Source organism: Bison bison, unplaced genomic scaffold, assembly GCF_000754665.1.
Source record: "Bison bison bison isolate TAMUID 2011002044 unplaced genomic scaffold, Bison_UMD1.0 scf7180017864364, whole genome shotgun sequence".
NCBI classification, from domain to species: Eukaryota; Metazoa; Chordata; class Mammalia; order Artiodactyla; family Bovidae; genus Bison; species Bison bison.
The window spans coordinates 106,281-126,274 of record NW_011494936.1 but is presented as its reverse complement, the minus strand read 5'-3'; the positions used below and the strand labels follow the sequence as shown (position 1 = coordinate 126,274).

At 36.7% G+C, this 19,994-nt stretch overlaps 1 protein-coding gene across 4 annotated transcripts in view; it reads left to right on the top strand.

Annotated features, from left to right (window-relative positions):
• The window catches only part of ADAM22 (ADAM metallopeptidase domain 22), a 238,154-nt gene that overhangs the window by 152,314 nt on the left and 65,846 nt on the right, over positions 1-19,994 (top strand). For all 4 annotated transcript variants that reach the window (XM_010855352.1, XM_010855353.1, XM_010855351.1 and 1 more), the window contains 7 exons: positions 6,833-6,896; positions 8,920-8,989; positions 13,236-13,306; positions 14,723-14,797; positions 16,725-16,796; positions 17,625-17,791; positions 19,224-19,308. In XM_010855352.1, the coding sequence (XP_010853654.1) occupies positions 6,833-6,896; positions 8,920-8,989; positions 13,236-13,306; positions 14,723-14,797; positions 16,725-16,796; positions 17,625-17,791; positions 19,224-19,308 (604 nt within the window). The remainder of the gene's footprint in view (positions 1-6,832; positions 6,897-8,919; positions 8,990-13,235; positions 13,307-14,722; positions 14,798-16,724; positions 16,797-17,624; positions 17,792-19,223; positions 19,309-19,994) is intronic.

Here is a 19,994-nt window from a genome sequence, read left to right as displayed (position 1 = left end):
TAATAGCCAGGACATGGAAGCAACCTAGATGTCCATCAGCAGATGAATGGATAAGAAAGCTGTGGTACATATACACAATGGAGTATTACTCAGCCATTAAAAAGAATTCATTTGAATCAGTTCTAATGAGGTGGATGAAACTGGAGCCTATCATACAGAGTGAAGTAAGCCAGAAGGAAAAACACCAATACAGTATACTAACGCATATATATGGAATTTAGAAAGATGATAACAATAACCCTTTGTACGAGACAGCAAAAGAGACACCGATGTATGGAACAGTCTTATGGACTCTGTGGGAGAGGGAGAGGGTGGGAAGATTTGGGAGAATGGCATTGAAACATGTAAAATATCATGTATGAAACGAGATGCCAGTCCAGGTTCAATGCACGATACTGGATGCTTGGGGCTAGTGCACTGGGACGACCCAGAGGGATGGTATGGGGAGGGAGGAGGGAGGAGGGTTCAGGATGGGGAGCACATGTATACCTGTGATGGATTCATTTTGATATTTGGCAAAACTAATACAATTATGTAAAGTTTAAAAATAAAATAAAAAAAAAATGAAGATTATGGCATTTGGTCCCATCACTTCATGGCAAATAGATGGGGAAACAATGGAAACAGTGATAGACTTTATTATTTTGAGCTCCAAAGTCACTGCAGATGGTGAGTACAGCCATGAAATTAAAAGACCCTTGCTCCTTGGGAGAAAAGCTATGACCAACCCTGACAGCATATTAAAAAGCAGAGACGTTATTTTGCTGACAAAAGTTCATCTAGTCAAGCTATGGTTTTTCCAGTAGTCATGTATGGACGTGAAAATTGGATGATAAAGAAAGCTGAGTGCCTAAGAATTGATGCTTTTGAACTGTGGTGTTGGAGAAGACTCTTGAGAGTCCCTTGGACTGCAAGATCCAACCAGTCCATGCTGAAGGAAATCAGTCCTGAAAATTAGTTGAAAGGACTGATGTTGAAGCTGAAACTCCAATACTTTGGCCATCTGATGGGAAGAACTAACTCATTGGAAAAGACCCTAATGCTGGCAAAGACTGAAGGCTGGAGGAGAAGGGGATGACAGAGAATGAGATGGTTGGATGACATCACTGACTCGATGGACATGAATTTGAGCAAGCTCCGGGTGTTGGTGATGGACAGGGAAGCCTGGTGTGCTGCTGTCCGTGAGGTCACAAAGAGTTGGATGTGACTGAGTGACTGAACTGTACTGAACTCTGCATATAAGTTAAATAAGCAAAATGGCAATATATAGCCTTGACGTGTGTGTGTGTGCGTGTGTGCATGTTCCATTTCTTTACTCATGTCTTGCTCTTTGCGACCCTATGGACTTATAGCCCACCAGACTTCTCTCTCCATAGGATTCTCCAAGCAAGAATATTGAAGTAGATTGCCACACCCTCCTCCAGGGGGTCTCCCTGACCCAGAATGAACTCGTGTCTGCCTCCATTTCCTGCATTGCAGGCGGATTCTTTACCCACAGAGTCAGTTGGGAAGCTCAGAGCCTTGACATACTTCTTACCCAGTTTTGAACCAGTTCGTTGTTCCATGTCAGGTTCTAACTGTTGCTTCTTGACTCACATACAGATTTCTCAGGAGATAGGCAAGGTGGTCTGGTACTCTCATCTCTTTAAAAATTTTCCACAGATTGTAATGATCCACGCAGTCAGAGGCTTTAGTGTAATCAATGAAGCAGAAGTAGATGTTTTTCTGGAATTCTCTTGCTTTTTCTGTGATCCAACCAATGTTGACAATTTGATCTCTGATTCCTCTGCTGCTTCAAAACCCATCTTGTACATCTGGTAAGTCTTGATTCATGCATTGCTGAAACCTAGCTTGAAGGATTTGGGGCATAACCTTGCCAGCATGTGAAATGAGCACAATTGTATGGTAGTTTGAGCATTGCTCAGCATTGTCCTTCTTGGGGATTGAAATGAAAACTGACCTTTTCAGTCCTATGGTCAGTGCAGATTTTCCCAAATTTGCTGACATATTGAGTGTAGCACTTTAACAGCCTCATCTTCTAAGATTTGAAAAGAGCTCAGCTGGAATTCTGTCCCTCTACTCACTTTGTTCATAGTAATGCTTCGTAAAGCCCACTTGACTTCACACTCCAGGATGTCTGGCTCTAAGTAAGTGATCACACCATTGTGGTTATCCAGGTCACTGAGACCTGTTTTGTACAGTTCTGTGTATTCTTGCTACCTCTTCTTAATATCTTCTACTTCTGTTAAGCCCTTACTGTTTCTGCCTTTTATCATGCCCATCCTTGCATGCAATATTCCCTTCGTATCTCCAATTTTCTTGAAGATACCTCTAGTCTTTGCGATTGTATTGTTTTCCTCTATTTCTTTGCACTGTTTATTTAAGAAGGCTTTCCTATCTCTCTTTGCTATTCTCTGAAGCTCTGCACTCAAATGGGTATGTCTTTCCCTTTCTACCTTGTCTTTCACTTCTTTTCTCAGCTATTTCTAAAGCCTTCTTAGACAACCACTTTGCCTTCTTTCATTCCTTTTTCTTTGGAATGGTTTTGGTTTCTGCTTCCTGTATAATGTTTCAAACTTTCGTCCATAGTTCTTCAAGGATTCTGCCACCCAGATATAATCCCTTGATCTCTTTGTCCCTTCTGCTATATAATCATAAAGGATTTGATTTAGGTCAAATTTGATTTAGGATTTGATTTGATTGAGTAGCCTAGTGGTTTCTCCTACTTTCTTCATTGTAAGCCTGAATTTTGCAATAAGGAGCTCATGATCTAAGTTTAGCATTCTAGTTAGTCTAAATCATCTCAGCTCATTTCTGCTACTTTTTTGGGGCAGGAACCAATCACACTTCAGTTTTGTGAAATTCTTGTTTGAAATCTTTAAAAGACTTCCTGTCTGTTACCAAGTTAGAAACATGAGTGTTTTCATCTAACAAACAGTTATAGAGCATCTGCTGTGTGCCAGCTGCTTGGAATATTAAGGAGATTAGAACGTGAGCCCTGTCCCCAAGAGCTCCCAGTCTAATGGGGAAGCTAAACCTAGCCCAGCTTCGTGCTATGGAATGTGGTATGTATAGTTGTTTTCGATGAGAGAAAAAACTGAGAAAAATGCAAGCTGAGAGTGGTCACTGAAAAGTGAGGTCGCCCTTAAGGGTTCCAGAGAGTCATTACCTGAAAAAGTTGGAATGGGCCCTGGAACAGGCTTTCAAGGGATCTTCCAGGAGAGGGGTTCAACTGCTACGTCTTCCAAGAAATTGAGAAATGAGACCTAATGGGAAAGGCTGGGAAATCTGGCCAGTCTGCCCAAGTTGTGCTTCTGGTTAGGCTCTGGCACTAGGTACTTGAGAGGCAGGAAAAAGATAACACAGGGATCAGACAAATAACCAGAGAAAGGAGGTCACATGCCTGAGAGCAAGACAGTAAGTTCGCTTACTATTTGTACTAAAAGACTATTTTACTAATTTTAAATAAATCCTTTGAATAAGGAGACATTTTTACAAACATGGAACCTGTACCTAATATGTGAGATCCTCGGCTTTCTTAATCTGGAAACAAACATTGATGTATCCTCCAGCAATAATATTGTTATCTCTGATCTCAAGGCGAGCACAGCTGTCAGCCAGGAATAGTACACTGCATCTGCCGACTCTTGTGACAGCAAGTGTCTATTGTAGGCTTTTCCCTTCCTCTCTCATTCCTCTTAACATCTCAGTCCAAAGTCACAGTTTAAGCATCTTGCCCGGTACATGTTCCAGTACCACCCCCACCATTTTCCAAGTGGATATAACATCATAAGAGCAGAGAAAAGGTATTACTGCCTTCTAGAAACCCTAATAGACCCAAGACCGTCAGACCAACAGGTACTAATCCTATGCAGTCCTTTGAAAGAGGATGGAATGGGATCTTGAAGGACATTTGAGTGACTAACTGAGGTGTTTTCACTAAGTAAAATTTACTTCTCCCTTTAGAAAATTTTTCACTTAAGACTAAACAAAGACAAACAGAAAGCCCACTGTGTGTAGGAATGTTGTCAGGTTTGTGTATGTTTTGGTATATGTAGATTTTTATAAGCATGTTAAATAAATTCACTGTTTGTTCCTTTATTACTTCTCATCTTGATTTTACCTTAGGAACAAACATTGCTGAAAAATATTTAGGAGAGCTATTTCTAAATAGTAAATAATTTATGTTGTCTCATTTGTAGTGATTCAATATGAGATACATTATTTCATCCATGACTCATCTTCTATAAATTGCCAAATGCATGTTGAGAGTTTTCATTTTCTTGATTTACAGAATTCCATTAAAGAACATAATGGGTAAAATAATCAAACTCATATCTTTTCCATAAAGAACCTGCAGGTACATATTATTTTCAAATTTGAAGACCTAATAGTATTTTGGGCCTGCTATGTTTCATGTTTTGACAAAATCCTGTAACTATGGGAACATTAAGGACTGGAATCAACTGTAAATTTATTGCCCGCTTGTGACAGTTTGTAAGAATGACTATTTCCTTTCAAAATCTTGTTTTGATGGCAACTTTTAAAAATTTTACCTCTCTCAACTGGCCAGTAATGACTTGGTCCTCGCTACAGATTTTTACAAGTTATAAACTGTGTGATGGACTCAGTATACTTCCTGGAATGTATAAAAAATCAACCTGAAAGGTTTCAAACAAAGCAAATGAAACATACCTGCTTTTTAATTGTTAAATATTTGAACATATTTTTAATTAAACATGGCATATTTTCATTTATGGAACCAGAATCTTCTATATATGTATGGTGTTAGAATCTGCTTTGTTTATACGGTATATCAAGATGTTTGAGTTCAATAAAAAGTGACTGATTTTTGCATTGGATACTAACCTAATTCAAGAGGAAACAGCCCCTGATTACTGTTTAAACAAAGCCATCTGCTTGCTACTTAATCAGTGTAGTGTGAACTTTGGCAAAGGGTGATCGTTTTGTACAGTTTTCTGGATGGATCTGACCAGTTATCAGCAGAATGTTCACTGCCATATTTGCCTACTGTTTTGAAAAGTTTCCCCCTTCTTATTCCTTAGGCATATATTGTCAGTGATATCCTACAAACTGCATCTGTTTATCTTTAAATTCCAAATGCAGTGTCACTCAAATTCAGAAAGTGCACTTTGGGTCGAAAACATTACAGATGTGTAAAGGGCAGTTCTAAGGGTATATGAAAGTTTAAGGACATGTGGAAGATGTTACTGCAAGAACGAAAGAATTTGGATAGAGACAGAGCTAGAGGCCATTACAATTATAGCTCAGGAAAACCAGCAGATTTCACTAAGTGATCAATGAAAGCACATACTGTTCTGTGGTTAGCAACTTGGGCTTCATGCAGTCATTTCCACCTAACACTGATAAATGACTGCAGAAGATCACAACTTTACTTTTCACAGATGCCTGAGTGGTAAAGACAAGTTCCTTCAGTATCAGGAGGAAACTGATATTAACAGAAAGACCACATTCCTCTAAAAGGAGGGGCTATCAGGATCTCTCTGAGTGGGAGTTGAGACCCTATGTAGCTTAGGATGCCCCCAGAGAATTTCTCAATTGGCTGATAGTCATCTCTAGCCCAGGAGGTCCAAAATTGAACTCTGGATTTGCGGCCTGCATCCTGCTTCTTTGTGCCCATCCTATTTTGCTATTCCTGCAGCCTTTTCCATCCTATTAAATGGATCTTATGAAACACCATTTTTCCAGTTGCTCATGTCAAAAGCTTGGAGCCTTCACGGAATCTTCTTTTCCTTGCAAACTCCATTTTAAATCCATTAACTAGTCTTATTGATTCTACTTTGGAAAAATATTCAGAATTTGACCGGTTCTCACCACCCTCACCATTACCACCCTGTTGTATGAATGAAAGTGTGTGGCCAGTTGCATGGGCTGGGTCAGCTACTTGTCAGCCACGTGTCTCTTGGGCTTCAGTTTCTGTAACTTGTGAAATGTGGGTAGTCATTGTACCTCCAGCATAAATTTGTGGAAAAGATGAAATGAATGTAAAGGATTTAGCTCATGATGAGTTGTTAAAATATGTCAGCTCTTACTGCTAGAGCATCTTCCAAGTATACAGCTTAGGCCAGTCTCTGTATAACCCCTGGCTAACTGCCTCAGAATCACTGGGGGTTTGTTTAAAATGCAGTTTCCTGGGTTTCAGCTTGGAAGTCCGAGAGGGTTCTGAGAGTTTTGAATTTTTATATGCTTTCCAGGTGATATTTTGCATATTAAAATTTTAGATTTACATGTTGGAGGAAGGAATAATGGGCCACAGTTAGAGGATGGTAATCCTGAGCCTCAGAGTCAGACACGACTGAAGCAACTAAAGAGCAGCAGCAGCAGCAGTCCTGGGCCTGTGGAAGAGTCAGGATGAGGGGACCCTGCTGCTTCTGGGGAATTAGGGGCGAGGCCTTTCCTTCTCAGCAGTATGTGTGGGTGTGTGTGTAATGTATGGCATGTGTATGTGTAAGATACATGGATTGGGATATGTGTGTGTGTGGCATATGTGAATATAGTATGTGGTGTTTATATGTGTGGAGTTGTAGTGTGTAATATATGGTATATAGGTGTGTGTGTGTGTCTGGTATGTGGTGGTGTGTGTGTATGTATGTATGTATGTATGTGTGGTGTGTGTGTGTGTTATGTGTGGTGCATGTGTGTATGGTATGTGGTGGGCACTCCATGTGATAGGAATGAAAAGCAGGGTTTGAGAAATAAACTGGTCCTCTGGCGGCTGCTGATTTTAAAATGATCTGGTTCTGAGGCGAGAGTCAATTGCCAGGCCTAACTGTCTTCTTATCCTTGGCAGTGGGATGTTCTATGATGGGAACCACACCTATGTCATTGAGCCGGAAGAAAATGACACCTCCCAAGTAAGTGCTCCTTCTATTTGCCATGGCAAATGTAAACAATGCTGGGTGATTTCTTTACCCTTCTTTTTCTTCTCTTTTTTCTCTCTATTTTGCTTTCTTTTCATATTTCAGGGTCAAGAATATATGTATAAACACAGACATATTATATATATAAATGCATATATGTATACATATATTTTAAGTTAAATAGTGAATAAGGAAAAACCCTAGACTGTGAGAAAATACATTTATCTTGTTTAAGCCACCCAGACTAAGACCGCAGCACATTATGGTGGAGATAGTAATGAAGGCTTCAGAACACCTCAGAAGAAAAGTATTTTCAGCAGAGGGGAAATGTAAGAGGTAGTTTTTTTTTTTTTAAATTCTACTGGTTTTGCCTTGTTGCTGTTCAGTTGCTAAGTCAGGTCTGACCCTTTGGGGCCCCATGAACTGCAGCACACCAGGCTTCCCTGTCCTTTACTATCTCCTGGAGTTTGCTCAAATTATGAATACTGAAGACAGTGAAGGACAGGGAAGCCTGGTATGCTGCAGTCCATGGAGTTGCAAAAAGTTGGACAGCAATAACAAAGAAAACCACAGTGATCTTTTTTTTTTTTTTTAATCTACCTTTTACTCTTCCCATCTGCTGGAAATACTTTCCTTCTGAGGTGTTCTGAAGCCTTCATTACTAACTCCACCGTGATGTGCTGTGGTCTGTCAGTCTAGTTGGCTTAAATAACATAAATTTATTTTCTCACAGTCTGGGGACTGAAAGTCCGATTTCATGGTGCCAGTGGGGTCAGTGTCTATTGAGGGCTCTCTCCTTGGGGTGCAGATAGTGTCCCGTGAGGTCTGGTGCCTCTTCTTCTTCTCATCAGGGCACCAGCCTTATCAGACTCGGACCTCACTCTTGTGATCTCTGATAACCTTTATCGCATCCCTCTAACTCTATCTCCAAATACAGTCACATTAGGAATTTATGACTTAAACATGAGTTTGGAAGGGACATAGACATTCAGTTCATGATGGATCAAATCCACAGATAATGTGATTTCCCACTCTTTTTCTTTTCTAGATTCCAGATTTTTCTCTATTGCCTATTTTCTTTAAGGCCCCATGCTGATAAAATTTAGAGAAATCCAAGTTTTCTCCGTTCTCTTCCTCAGTTTAGTTTAAACTTTCTCTAGAAAATGGTGCTATTACTAACTAAAGATAAACATGAGGCATTCCATCCTAGCTCTGTACACACAAAATATTCTTCCGTGTATCATGGAACACCAATCAAGCACTTAGAGAGGCAAATAATTTCAAGAAACGCTCGTTGTTCTGCCACTCATAAACAATCTGTATGGGAAACTGTCTGTTTTGTATTACTTTCCAAGTACCCGCTGAAAGCTGTCCTTGTCCCTTTGCTTGACAGTCTGATTTTTTAAAAAGTGATATCATGAAATTTGACTATTTATGATCTTCCTTTTTTAGTAATTGAAGGAAGCCAGATGAAATTATTTGAATGTTCATTAATTTTTCTTAGATGAAACATGGGTTTTTATCTGTTGAATTTTTATAGATGTTTGTCTGACACTTGAATTTTGAGGCAGGGTCTGCTGTGGGCATTCTGATTGTGCCAGTCACCTGCTTCCCAATAGGAAGACTGTTAGCTTTGCAGTCTGCCTAGCAAAGCTGTCAGGCTCTAACAGGAGGCAGGGCTTCATGGAAAGGAACCAGTCATAGAAAACATTAACCCCTTTCCCCAGATGTCTTACTTCCCCTTGGGGGAATAGGTGCATTCATTTCTTTGCCATTACCACAGGCTTCGGCTTCTCCATCCATGAAGGCATTTTACTTCTAATGGGCTATCACTGTGGTGCTGGGATAATATAGGAGTGAGTGGGAGGGATGTGCAAGGGCTCATTGCCTTCCCAAACTTGAGAGAATGTGTAGTCAAGCAATGATTCTTTTAAGGTTTCGCCTCCCCCGGCTGTGATCGCCTGAGCCTGGAGATTTCTGGGTGTATGTGCCTCATCTCTCGTTTGTGTTATTTCAGGAGGATTTCCATTTTCATTCGGTTTACAAATCCAGACTGTTTGAATTTCCCTTGGATGATCTTCCATCTGGTATGATTTTCATAGAGTGATTTTTTAAAAAAATACAGCTTTAATAATTCATTTTAATGTTTTATAACTATATGTGGAATATCATCAGCCTACGACTGCTCGTAACAGTTTTAGAAAGTCAAGTGACATCAAGAGAGAGAAAAAAATGCAAACTGACCTCATATTTATAGTGGGTGAGTTTGGAAAGATATTGCTTGAACTCAACAAAGAAGAGCTTATTAAAGTTATAAGACTCAAAGTAAAGTATTCCTTTACTTTGTTAAAGAAAAAATTGGTCTGCATAGGTAGAATATATAAAATTGACTCTTGGTGAAGTACTCAGTTTGTACACATAGAGATGAGCTTGTAAATATTTTCCCATTTATTGCTTCCTCATTTCTTTTTGCCCCAGCATTTTAATACAGAGCCGTTGTAGATTAATATTTATTATTATGATGATGTGCTATTTGTGAAATTGATCTTTCCTTCCAATGTGTGTTTATGGGTCCATCTATTTATAGGTTTGATTTGAGAGTTGCATCCATGTCTTTTGGTGAGAAGGGCAGGGTATTCATGCTTCAGCTTTGTTAGAGGAGCAATGATTATGCAGAGTGCATTTGTCTCTGTCCACACTGGACTCATTTTCGTGTTCTCCTTGTAAAGATATGGTGTAGCTGATGTGGAGATGCTTCCTCCCCTTCTTAGACAGCCCTGATTATGGCCATAGTATAGTCTAATTTTTAAACTCCTTTTAGTCTTTGTAACAACTCTGTGAGGTCAGTATTATTATTCCCATTTTATAGATGAACAAACAGAAGCTCAGCTAGTTTGTCTTTTCTAGGGTTCCACAGCTAGTAAGAGGCTGAGTGGGTGTTTGGATTATGGCACTACAAGACTGTGCCTTGGGAGACAGGCACCAGGGCAAATGGAAAACTTACTAGACTAAAGCAGAGTCTAAACTCCTGCTTAGGAAAATGACTTAAAGGCTGCATTGTCTCCTTATTAGAAAAAGAAGTAAGTGCTTTCAAATGTTCCTTCCTCTGAAATAAATTCGTAGCTCCTTGACTTTCTGCAGTTACGCTAAAGAGAAATAGAACTCACCCCTTCTCTCCTGCTGCCAAAGGGATAGAAGTTCCTAGTTTATAGAATTTGCTATTTGGAAAAATCTGAAAATGAACAATAGATACTTTTACTTCACATAGATGCTTTATACTGTTCTTTCATTATCATATGAAACTTTTTACAATTCCTATTATGGTAAGAAAATAAATCATGATTAGCTGCTTGAGAACAAAGTTGCAATCCAATAGGCATTACTGGATGCAATAAACATTAATTAATATTTAAAGTAATAAGTAAAAGTTCCCCACTAAGGACTTTATTATAGGCTTGCCATGATACAATCATAATTTTTTTTAAAAAAACTTCACTCAGAATTTCTTTACAACAGAAACTTTGGAGGTTACTCAGTAGTTTTCTGCTATGAAAAATGAGTTTTGGCCATATTCTTTGAAAAACCTCAGTTTGTTCCTGGTTATCTTTTAGTATCAGAAGTTGACAATATTCATTTTAAGAGTATTATTTGCCTCCAGCTCTTTAGACTTACTATGACAAATTGGAAGGAAACAAAAAATAGACAAATGTCAAAGCTGCAATTTTTTTGTTATATAAGCTCAAAACTAAGCTTTTTAAAATTTTATTTTAGGTTTAATAAAGTATCACTGGGTTGTGGGTTATATTATGTCTTTTTTGCTACACATTATATATTTCCCAGAGATAGAATATGATCAGGTGTTCCCCAATCTTGTTTGATTATGGAATGTTTTATTTTATATGACACATCTCTCAAGGCTAGCTTTCCTAAGATCACATTTTAAGAAAAGATTTTTGTTTAAATATGACCACTTAGCACTCACTGTTTAAAAATTACTATGATGAAAAACCAACCAACCAACAAAAGCAAACAAAACAGAAATAGACTCATAAATATAGAGAACAAGGGGGTGGTAGCCAGAGCAGATGGGGGCCAGCCAAAAGAGGAAAATGAGGTTTAGAGACACAAACTTCTGGTTATAAAGTAAAGAAGCCATGGGAAGGTAATGTAAAGCATAGGGAACATAGTCAATAATATTGTGATAACTTTGTATAGATGCAGATGATAACTGGGCTTCAGTGGTAACCATTTTGAAATGTATGTAAATACCAAATCACTATTTTGTACACCTGAAAATAGTATGATAGTGTATGTCAGTTATACTGCAATAGAAAATTACTATGATAAAATACACCAATTTTGTGTACTATTTGCCGAGTTCTGACACCCTTGTACTCCCCTGATGAAAAATAGACTGTTTCCATTACCCCAGTGATTTCCTTTGTGTCCCTTTTCTGTCAGTGTCTCCCACTTCTGGAGTCCCTTTTCTGACTTTTTTCACTGTAGATTAGTTTCACCTGTTCATACAAATGGACTCATTCATCATATTCAGCTTCTTTTCCTTATTAGCACAGGCCTGAGATCTATGTTGTCAAAGGCAGTAGTAATTCTTTATTTTGATTACTGAGTATGTCCTTATGTATGCATATAGCACAATGTTTCATCTCTTCTGTCGGTGGACATTTGGATTGCTTCTAGTTTGGGGCTATTATGAATATAACAACTATGAATATTCTTGTAAAAATCTTTTTTGGGGACACACATTTATATTTCTCTATCAAATACCTGTGAGTTTAATAACTGGGTCACAAGGTAGTATATCTTTAACTTTATAATATTGTTCTTAAGCTTCAGCATCTACCAGAATCACCTGGAGGGCTTGGTAAACACAGATTCATGGCCTCATCTTCAGGCTACTTTTTTCAGCCACTACATTGAGGCGTAATTGAAATACAAAAGGCTGTATATATTTAATGTATAGAACTTGATGAGTTTGGAGGTAAATATACATCCATGAAATCACCATAACCTATGTCATAAACATATTCATCCATTCCAAAAGTTTCCTCCTACACTATTTATGGTGATGATGATAAAAACCATTAACATAAAATCTAACCTTTTAGCAGATTTTTAGGTATACGATACAGTATTGTTAACTGTAGGCACTAAACTGTTCAGTAGCTCTAGAAGACTTATTCGTCTTGGATAACTAAATTTTTGTCCGCTTTGACTAGTACCTCCTCGTATTGCTTCCTCCCAGCCTGACAGGCACCATTCTAATCACTGTTTCTCTGAGTTTGACTATTTTAGATTCCTCATGTAAATGGTGTTATGTAGTATTTGTCCTTCTTTGTCTGGCTTATTTCACTCAACAGAATGTCCTCTAGGTTCACCTGTGTTGTTGCAAATGGCAGGATTTTCTTTTATAAGACTGGTTAATATTCCATTGTGTGTATATACCATATATTCTTTATCCATTCATCCACTGATGGACATTTAGGTTGCTTCTGTATCTTGACTGCTGTCAATAATGTTGCAGTGAACATGGGCATGCAGACACTAATGTGAAATCCTGATTTAAATTCCTTAGGCTATATGCCTAGAAGTAGGATTGTTAAAATCATATGGTATTTCTGTTCAGATATTTTGAGAAATAGTCATAATGCTTTTCCTAGTGGCTGCACAAATTTCTAGAGCTTTTGATTAAGTACGTCTTGGGTGGGTTGTGAGAATTTACTTTTCCAAGTTCTCAGGTAATGCTAATGCCTCTAGTCCAAGGAATACAATTTAAGAACTACTGTTGAATAAAGAATCTCTGAACCTTTTCCTGAAGCGGTCATACCATTGTATACTCTCAGCATTATACGAGAGTTCTAATTGCTCCACATCTTCACCAGCCTTTCGCGTGTCATTCTTTAGTGAAGGCTAGTGGTGGAAGGGAAGGTCAAGTGGCTATTTGGATGATTTCCCATTAAAATATGATGGCATTTATAAAAGAAATATGAGAAAAATTTTGAGATAAATTAGAACTGGAATAATGCTTGAGATTTTTTTGAATTGTATTCCTTTGTGGTATGTTTATTTATATTAATATAAATGTAATTGCCTAGATTAATGTTCTATATTGTCATTAAGTGTGATATTTACATTATAAAATTAATAATAATTATGTATAGTTATATAATTTATAGATTATAATTATAATAATCATTGTTGATTAAAGTAAAGTTATATAATTTATACTAATTAGGGCTGGTAGAAGTTTGATTGCCCTTCATGAAAGAAACCTGGCAAATGCACTAAGTTAAATTTATTTTTGTTTCCTTTTAGAATTCCAACAAGTAAATATCACTCCACCAAAATTTATTTTGAAGCCAAGACCAAAAAGGAGTAAACGGCAGGTATGTATTCACAGGTATATGTCACAATATTTTAAAAACATTTGGCCACTGCCAGTCAATTTAATCTACATTAAGTCTGTAAGAGGTAAGAATTAGTTTCAGGCATTTGCCACAGTGTGGTAAACAGCACGGGTGACACATTCATAGCAGCAGTGGAGTCAGGGCCATATTATTTCATAGACTCAAAAAACACTCAAGATAGTGGCGATAATATGGACACTCGTCATACAGATGGATTATGGGGCCGCTTCTGTGGCCTCTCAGGCTGTTTCTACCATAGGCCTCCTTCCTCACCTGAGTATATACCAACCACATCATGAAGTTTGCTTGGATGGTACAAGCCCTTATGTTTATCCCCTTAAGAATACCCTCTTAAGAATGACTCTATCAAGTTTTAAAGCTGCAAAATGCTATTGTCACACTTGAACTACTCTGGAGTCTAGGATATAAAATCAGAATGTCTGCTTTATGAATGTTCAATGCATATTGAACTTAATAATAGTAGCAGTATATTGTTTACTGTACAATGCTTTAAACCACATGAAGTGGGTACTATTATTATCCCTTCACAGGAAAAATAATAGATGTCTCTGAAATGTGCACATGACTTGCCCAGAATCATAGATCTGGTAAATGGTTTATACAAAATAAAAACTCTGGTCATCAGAATTAAGATATCATCACAGTTGTGGTGGTAGTTGGTGTAGGTGTGTGTATGACATAAAAACCAGATGAGAGAAATAAGTGTCTAGTAAGACAAAGCAGTTGAAGGGACCAGGTATTTTCTTTTTAATATATGTTTAGTAAGTATGAAGTAAAATGTGTTTATAGACAGATTTCTAACATGAATAATAATTGCTAAATATTTTGAGTACTCACCATGAGCAATTGTATTAATGTATTTAATCCTCATAACAATTTTTTGAGGAAGGCATTATCATTATCCCTATTTTAAAGACACTGAAACATAAGAGACTTAAGAAACTAGCCCATGGTTACACTGGGTTACCTGGCAATGGAGCCGGGATTCTGACCTAGAAGTCTTGTCCCTGAGACACACAGTTGAATATTACTTGGCCTTAATAAAGAAGGAAATCTTGCCATTTGCAACAACATGGATGGACCTGGAGGGCATTAAGCTGAGTGAAATAAGCCAGGCAGAGACAGACAAATATGGCATGGTATCACTTACATGTGGAATCTAAACACAAAACAAACAAACAAAAACACGTAGAAACAGAGTAGAAACATGGTTGCCAGGGGCTAGGCAGTGGGGGAAAAGGGAGAGATTAGTAAAAGGGTACAGACTTTCAGTTCTAAGATGGATCACATCTGAGGACCTAATGTGTAACATAAGTTTCCCACAGCCAAGTTACCAGGGCTTATTTATGTGCTGTTTCCTTTATTATATTGCAGCTTCGTCGATATCCTCGTAATGTAGAGGAGGAAACCAAATATATTGAACTGATGATTGTGAATGATCATCTCATGGTAAGGTTTGCTGAATTTCGTGTTGTTTGAACTTGCCCATGCCTAGCATAAAACTGGTGGGTGCAGAAATATGTTTAGAAGAAAGAAGCCTATGAAGTTGTAACCTGGAAAAGGTATTTGTATAATCAAACATTTCTGTTACCCAGCAACAACCTGTAAACAGGAAAACACTCTTAGGTAAATCAATTCACAGTATTTTGTGAAGTTCCAAAAATATTTCTGTGATTCATAATGTTAATTCCTTGGATTTGCTTAGTTAATGTAGGGGCTCATATCTTCTCTTACTAAAATGGCAAGGTTAAAAAAAAAAAGGGAAACTTCCATTTTATAATTGAAAAAGTGAAGCAGCAATAATATGACACTTTAATTTGCAATGTTAGCTTTATCCTAATAAAAGCATTTTTTTCTGTTTTTATTTTGTTGTGCAATAAACCATTTGGAAAGGCTTATAGACTTATTTACAAAACAGAAACAGACTTACAGACTTAGAAAAAAAATTCATGGTTAAGATGGAAAGAGGGATAGCTTGGGAGTTTGGGATTGACCTGTGCACACTGCTGTATTTAAAATATATAACCAACAAGGACCCTGTATAGCACAGGGAACTCAATATTTTATAATAACCTAAATGAGAAAAGAATTTGAAATATAATAGATACATGTATATGTATAACTGAATCACTTTGTTGTATACCTGAAACTAATACATTGTTAATCAAAATATTCTCCAATATAGAATAAAAAAAGAAAAGCTTATATAGCCAAGCTGTGAAGATTTTTAGGATAAAAATCTAGCCAAACTTTTTATTGAGTCAGTTTTTTTTTTAATGCCCAGTTTACAGGCATGTTTTATATTTAATTCATGGGCGTATTATAATCAGCCTGGTTACATTCATTGCACAACAGTGAATTATAATTGTTTCATGTAACTAGAGTTTTAAACTAAATATATTCAGTGATGCACTTTGTTGAATTTTACTTAATTTCAGGTACATATACATTTTAATTTACTTTGAATTATTTGGGAGAAAATGTGTCATTTATTTAAATATGATTAAGCTAATAGAGATTTTAATTAATTATTAATAATAATTATTATTAATGAGTGCTTCTTCCTTGTTTATGGTAGGACTGAGTTTTGTATTTCTACCAATTTAATTTTGTGACTGTTATTTTTCCTGAGATTTTTACAGAATAAGCTGTAAAAACACATATTTTGGACATTTCAGGATATCATAAATTCAAATGTCTGTAAGCATCTATAGGCAGATAGTTCAAAGTGAGCCAGATATAAAACAATAGGAAAGGGTCAGGTCTATGGCAAAAGAGAAGTCACATGGTCTGTCTATGTAATAGGAGTGACTGCTTCTCAGCCCTTGCCAGTTATTACTGTGTGTGGATACTAATTTTAAATGAAGCCAGAAACCAGATTTTACATGATATGTCTTGAGTTTTAAAACAGCCTTGAGGTCAAACCAAAGATATATGTTGTTCACATCAAGCCGTAAGTCACCTCCTTGTGACCATTAGAGGTTTCTTCTCTTTACTGAGTAACCCTTGTGGAACTTTTCATACTTTCAGCATTATTCACATTCACTTTTTCCGGCTTTCACCCTACTTTTATTTGTCTTGCAATTCGTTGATAACTTTCATATATGTTCTCATTTTGAATAATAATCTTGTGACAAAAAAATAAACTTTTGAAATGGATGCAATGGGTATTTTTTATTTTATCTCAAAGATCTGTGAGGCCGCAAACTTTAGGAGCCTTGCCACAGACTTTGCAGTATCTAAAGAATTAGGTGTCAACTCTTGAATTTTTTTACAGAAAACTGTAAAGGCCTTTTAGTTACGCCGTGTTTCCTCTGCTGAGATGAGCATTTGTTGATGACCTTCAAGTCCTTCACTTGTTTTCTTTTGCTTTCAGTTTAAAAAGCATCGGCTTTCAGTGGTACTCACCAATACGTACGCGAAATCTGTGGTGAACATGGCAGATTTAGTAAGTATGAACCTGATTCAAAATTGCCACAGAGGAATTTTATCTCCTGATTGGTAATAAATTGGATAATAGTCTTATATTTTCACTGCCCTAAATTGCACTTTAGCCAAGGTGTCCTGTAAATCCGTGGTAACTTTGTCATGAACTTTATTTAACTTTGATCTCTGACTGGGAAGATGATAAAAGGAAGAGGTCAGAGATATACCTTTATGGCTAAATTTTTTTTTTCCTGTATTTTTCACACTGGAAAAGAAAAAGTTGAGTCCTAGCCCCTAACAAAGATATTCACAGCGTATTTCTAGCAATGAAAAAACAGCTGCACCTTTTCAAAAAAGTGCCTGGTGCTGCGGGAATGATGCAAATAAGTAGTTCTACTGTACCTTCTTTCCCAGTTTCCGTGACAAGTCTATGCCGTACCTTCCCCATGAGTTTAATTAAGGCCAGTCAGAGAGTACAGAAATCATCTCCTCGGAGAGTGTTCCCTTTTTTACTAGGGAAACTCAAGGAAGCCTGAATCTTACAGGGTGCCAGAAAATGGACTCTGGGGGGACCTTGAGTAAGGGTGCAAATGTCTATCAAAAAGGGGTATTTTATATCTAATTAGTACTCTTTTCTTTGGGTGTTACTTGGTGAACGGTTGGATTCTTATTACTCAAAGGAAACGTGTAAGTTAGAAAAACAATTAACTCCCTTAAAAATAGTGGAGTTTCTCACATTTCACTAAAACTACAGGATTTTCCATAAAAGGAGCTTTGTAGGCCTGTTCATAAATCATTTAATTTTTTTCCCATGTGTATAGCTGGTGTGTTCATTTTGTTAATATACTAGATATATAAAGACCAACTTAAGACAAGGATAGTATTGGTTGCCATGGAAACCTGGGCGGCTGACAACAAGTTTGCTATATCTGAAAATCCATTGATCACCCTACGTGAGTTTATGAAATACAGGAGGGATTTTATCAAAGAGAAAAGTGATGCAGTTCACCTTTTTTCGTACGTAACTTTTCTAATGATTTATTACTTTTCTTCATTCCATGTTGAATACTCTTATTACTTGTGATGAGATGTACTGTTTGTACTGCATAATGCAATTAGGATTTGATGTAGCAGATATATTTGAAAGAAGTTTTAAAGCACAGATTGTTTGAAATTGTCACGAATATTCAATAGGGTAATTTTGAGTTATTTTCTTATTGCATGTATATTTCATTTTCAAGAGATCTAATCAGAGCATTTACTGAGTGAAAGTACCATTAATTCTCATAAGGAGTTCTCATATTCTTAACAGAATAATTATATTCTTTAAATTGCTGTCTTTTAAATGCTAATTTTCTCTTTGTTTTTGGTCTAATGGAGAGCTTAGTATCTCTAGAGTATATTTTATGTTTTACTTTTTCTTACTCTTATGGTTTGTTCTGGGGGGTAACATGTATATTTAATATAAAATCATCTAAAGCCAGAGCTGTAGAAGAAAGTTATAAATGGAAGCAAAAGTGTAGTTTTGAGGTAGCTTTTTATTTTATACAATTCCAAATTTACAGAAAAGTTGCAAGAATACTACACTACAAGGAAATTCCATATGCCCTTTACCCAGATTCATCAGCTGTTCATAATTTAGTCCATTTGTTTTATAATTTTCTTCTTTGTATTCTTCTTTCTTCCTTCCATCTATCCATCTCTCTATCCGTGTGTGTGTCTATTTTTTTTTCCCTGAACCATTTGAGAGTAAGTTGGAGACATTTAGTTATTGGGCCTTTACTACTAAATACTTGTGTATATTCCCTGAGACTAAACCCATTCTCTTATATAACTGCAGTAAACTCTCAAAACCAGAAACTTTAGCCTCAGTACAATGTTTTTATCTAACCCACTGTCTGAATTCAAATTTCACCGATTGTTTCAATATTACTTTATAGCTTGCTACTCCTTCCCCTTGTCCAAATCTAAGATCCAATCCAGGACCACACATTACATTTAATCATCATGTCTCTTTGGTTTCCTTTAATCTGTAGTATTTCCTCAGCCTTTCTTTGTCTCTTTTGAAGTTAACATTTTTGAAGAGTTTAGACCAGTTATTTTATAGAATGTTCCTCATTGTGCGAATGGCTGATGTTTTCTCATTGTGAGATTCAAGTTATATGCATTTTTGACAGAAATACCACATACATGTAATCATGTCAGAGATTCTTTTTCAAGAGGTATAGTTCTATTTAAGATAATTGTTAATTGCAATGGGAAATATTCCTCAGAAACTTTTTCTTTTGGTTATGTGTGTGAATAATTTTCATATTCTTCCCTTACCTCCAGAATATACAGTATAGAAATGTATGTGTATTGATAAAATAAACGTGGTAAATTAATAATGAGAGATGCTATGATATTTGAGCTGTGAGCAGTAAGCCTTTTTCATTTCCTTTTCTAAAAGGGGAAGTCAATTTGAGAGTAGCCGGAGCGGGGCAGCTTATATTGGTGGGATTTGCTCGTTGCTGAAAGGAGGAGGCGTGAATGAAGTAGGTGTGAACATCTGTACAATACCAAGTGGTATGATGGCTGACGATGTTTTCCTGATATTTAAGGGACAATTTCTCAGTATTCTATATACTCCAGATATTGTTATTTTATTAACAGCCAACCTGGTTACTGCAGATGACCCAAGGACAGAATAGGAAATTAATGGAAGATAATATTGGATAATTCTGTTCATATTCTACTCAGAATAATTTCCAGGCTTAGGAATATGCTGATTATATAGAGAAAATCTTTACCTTTCTTGAAAATAAGACCCTATTTATCACTTTGACTGATTTTCCAGAGAATTGATAAGTTCCCTGAAACATTGGATTGCTACTTAACAACTCAGTTGAAAATTTTCTTCCTCAATATTTGGCAAATTTTTGGAGGAAAAAAATAGACGGTTTTCCAAAGGGTTACTTCTACCCCTCAGGCACTAAATCCAATAGAAGTGATCTAAAAGAAAAATACCTGAATCTTTGAGAGGCTACATATTGAAAAGAAATATGCCTAGATGTTTTCAAGTTTATTTTGACCGAACATCATCAGCACCACCTCTAACTCATATTGTTTGTTTTCTGAAGCCAAGTTCTATTTAATTTGGGGAATTTAGAAGTGTTTTAGTAGACAAACAAAGATGAGCAAGTTCAAAATAAATTATTTTTATTTTCTATTAACTGGATGA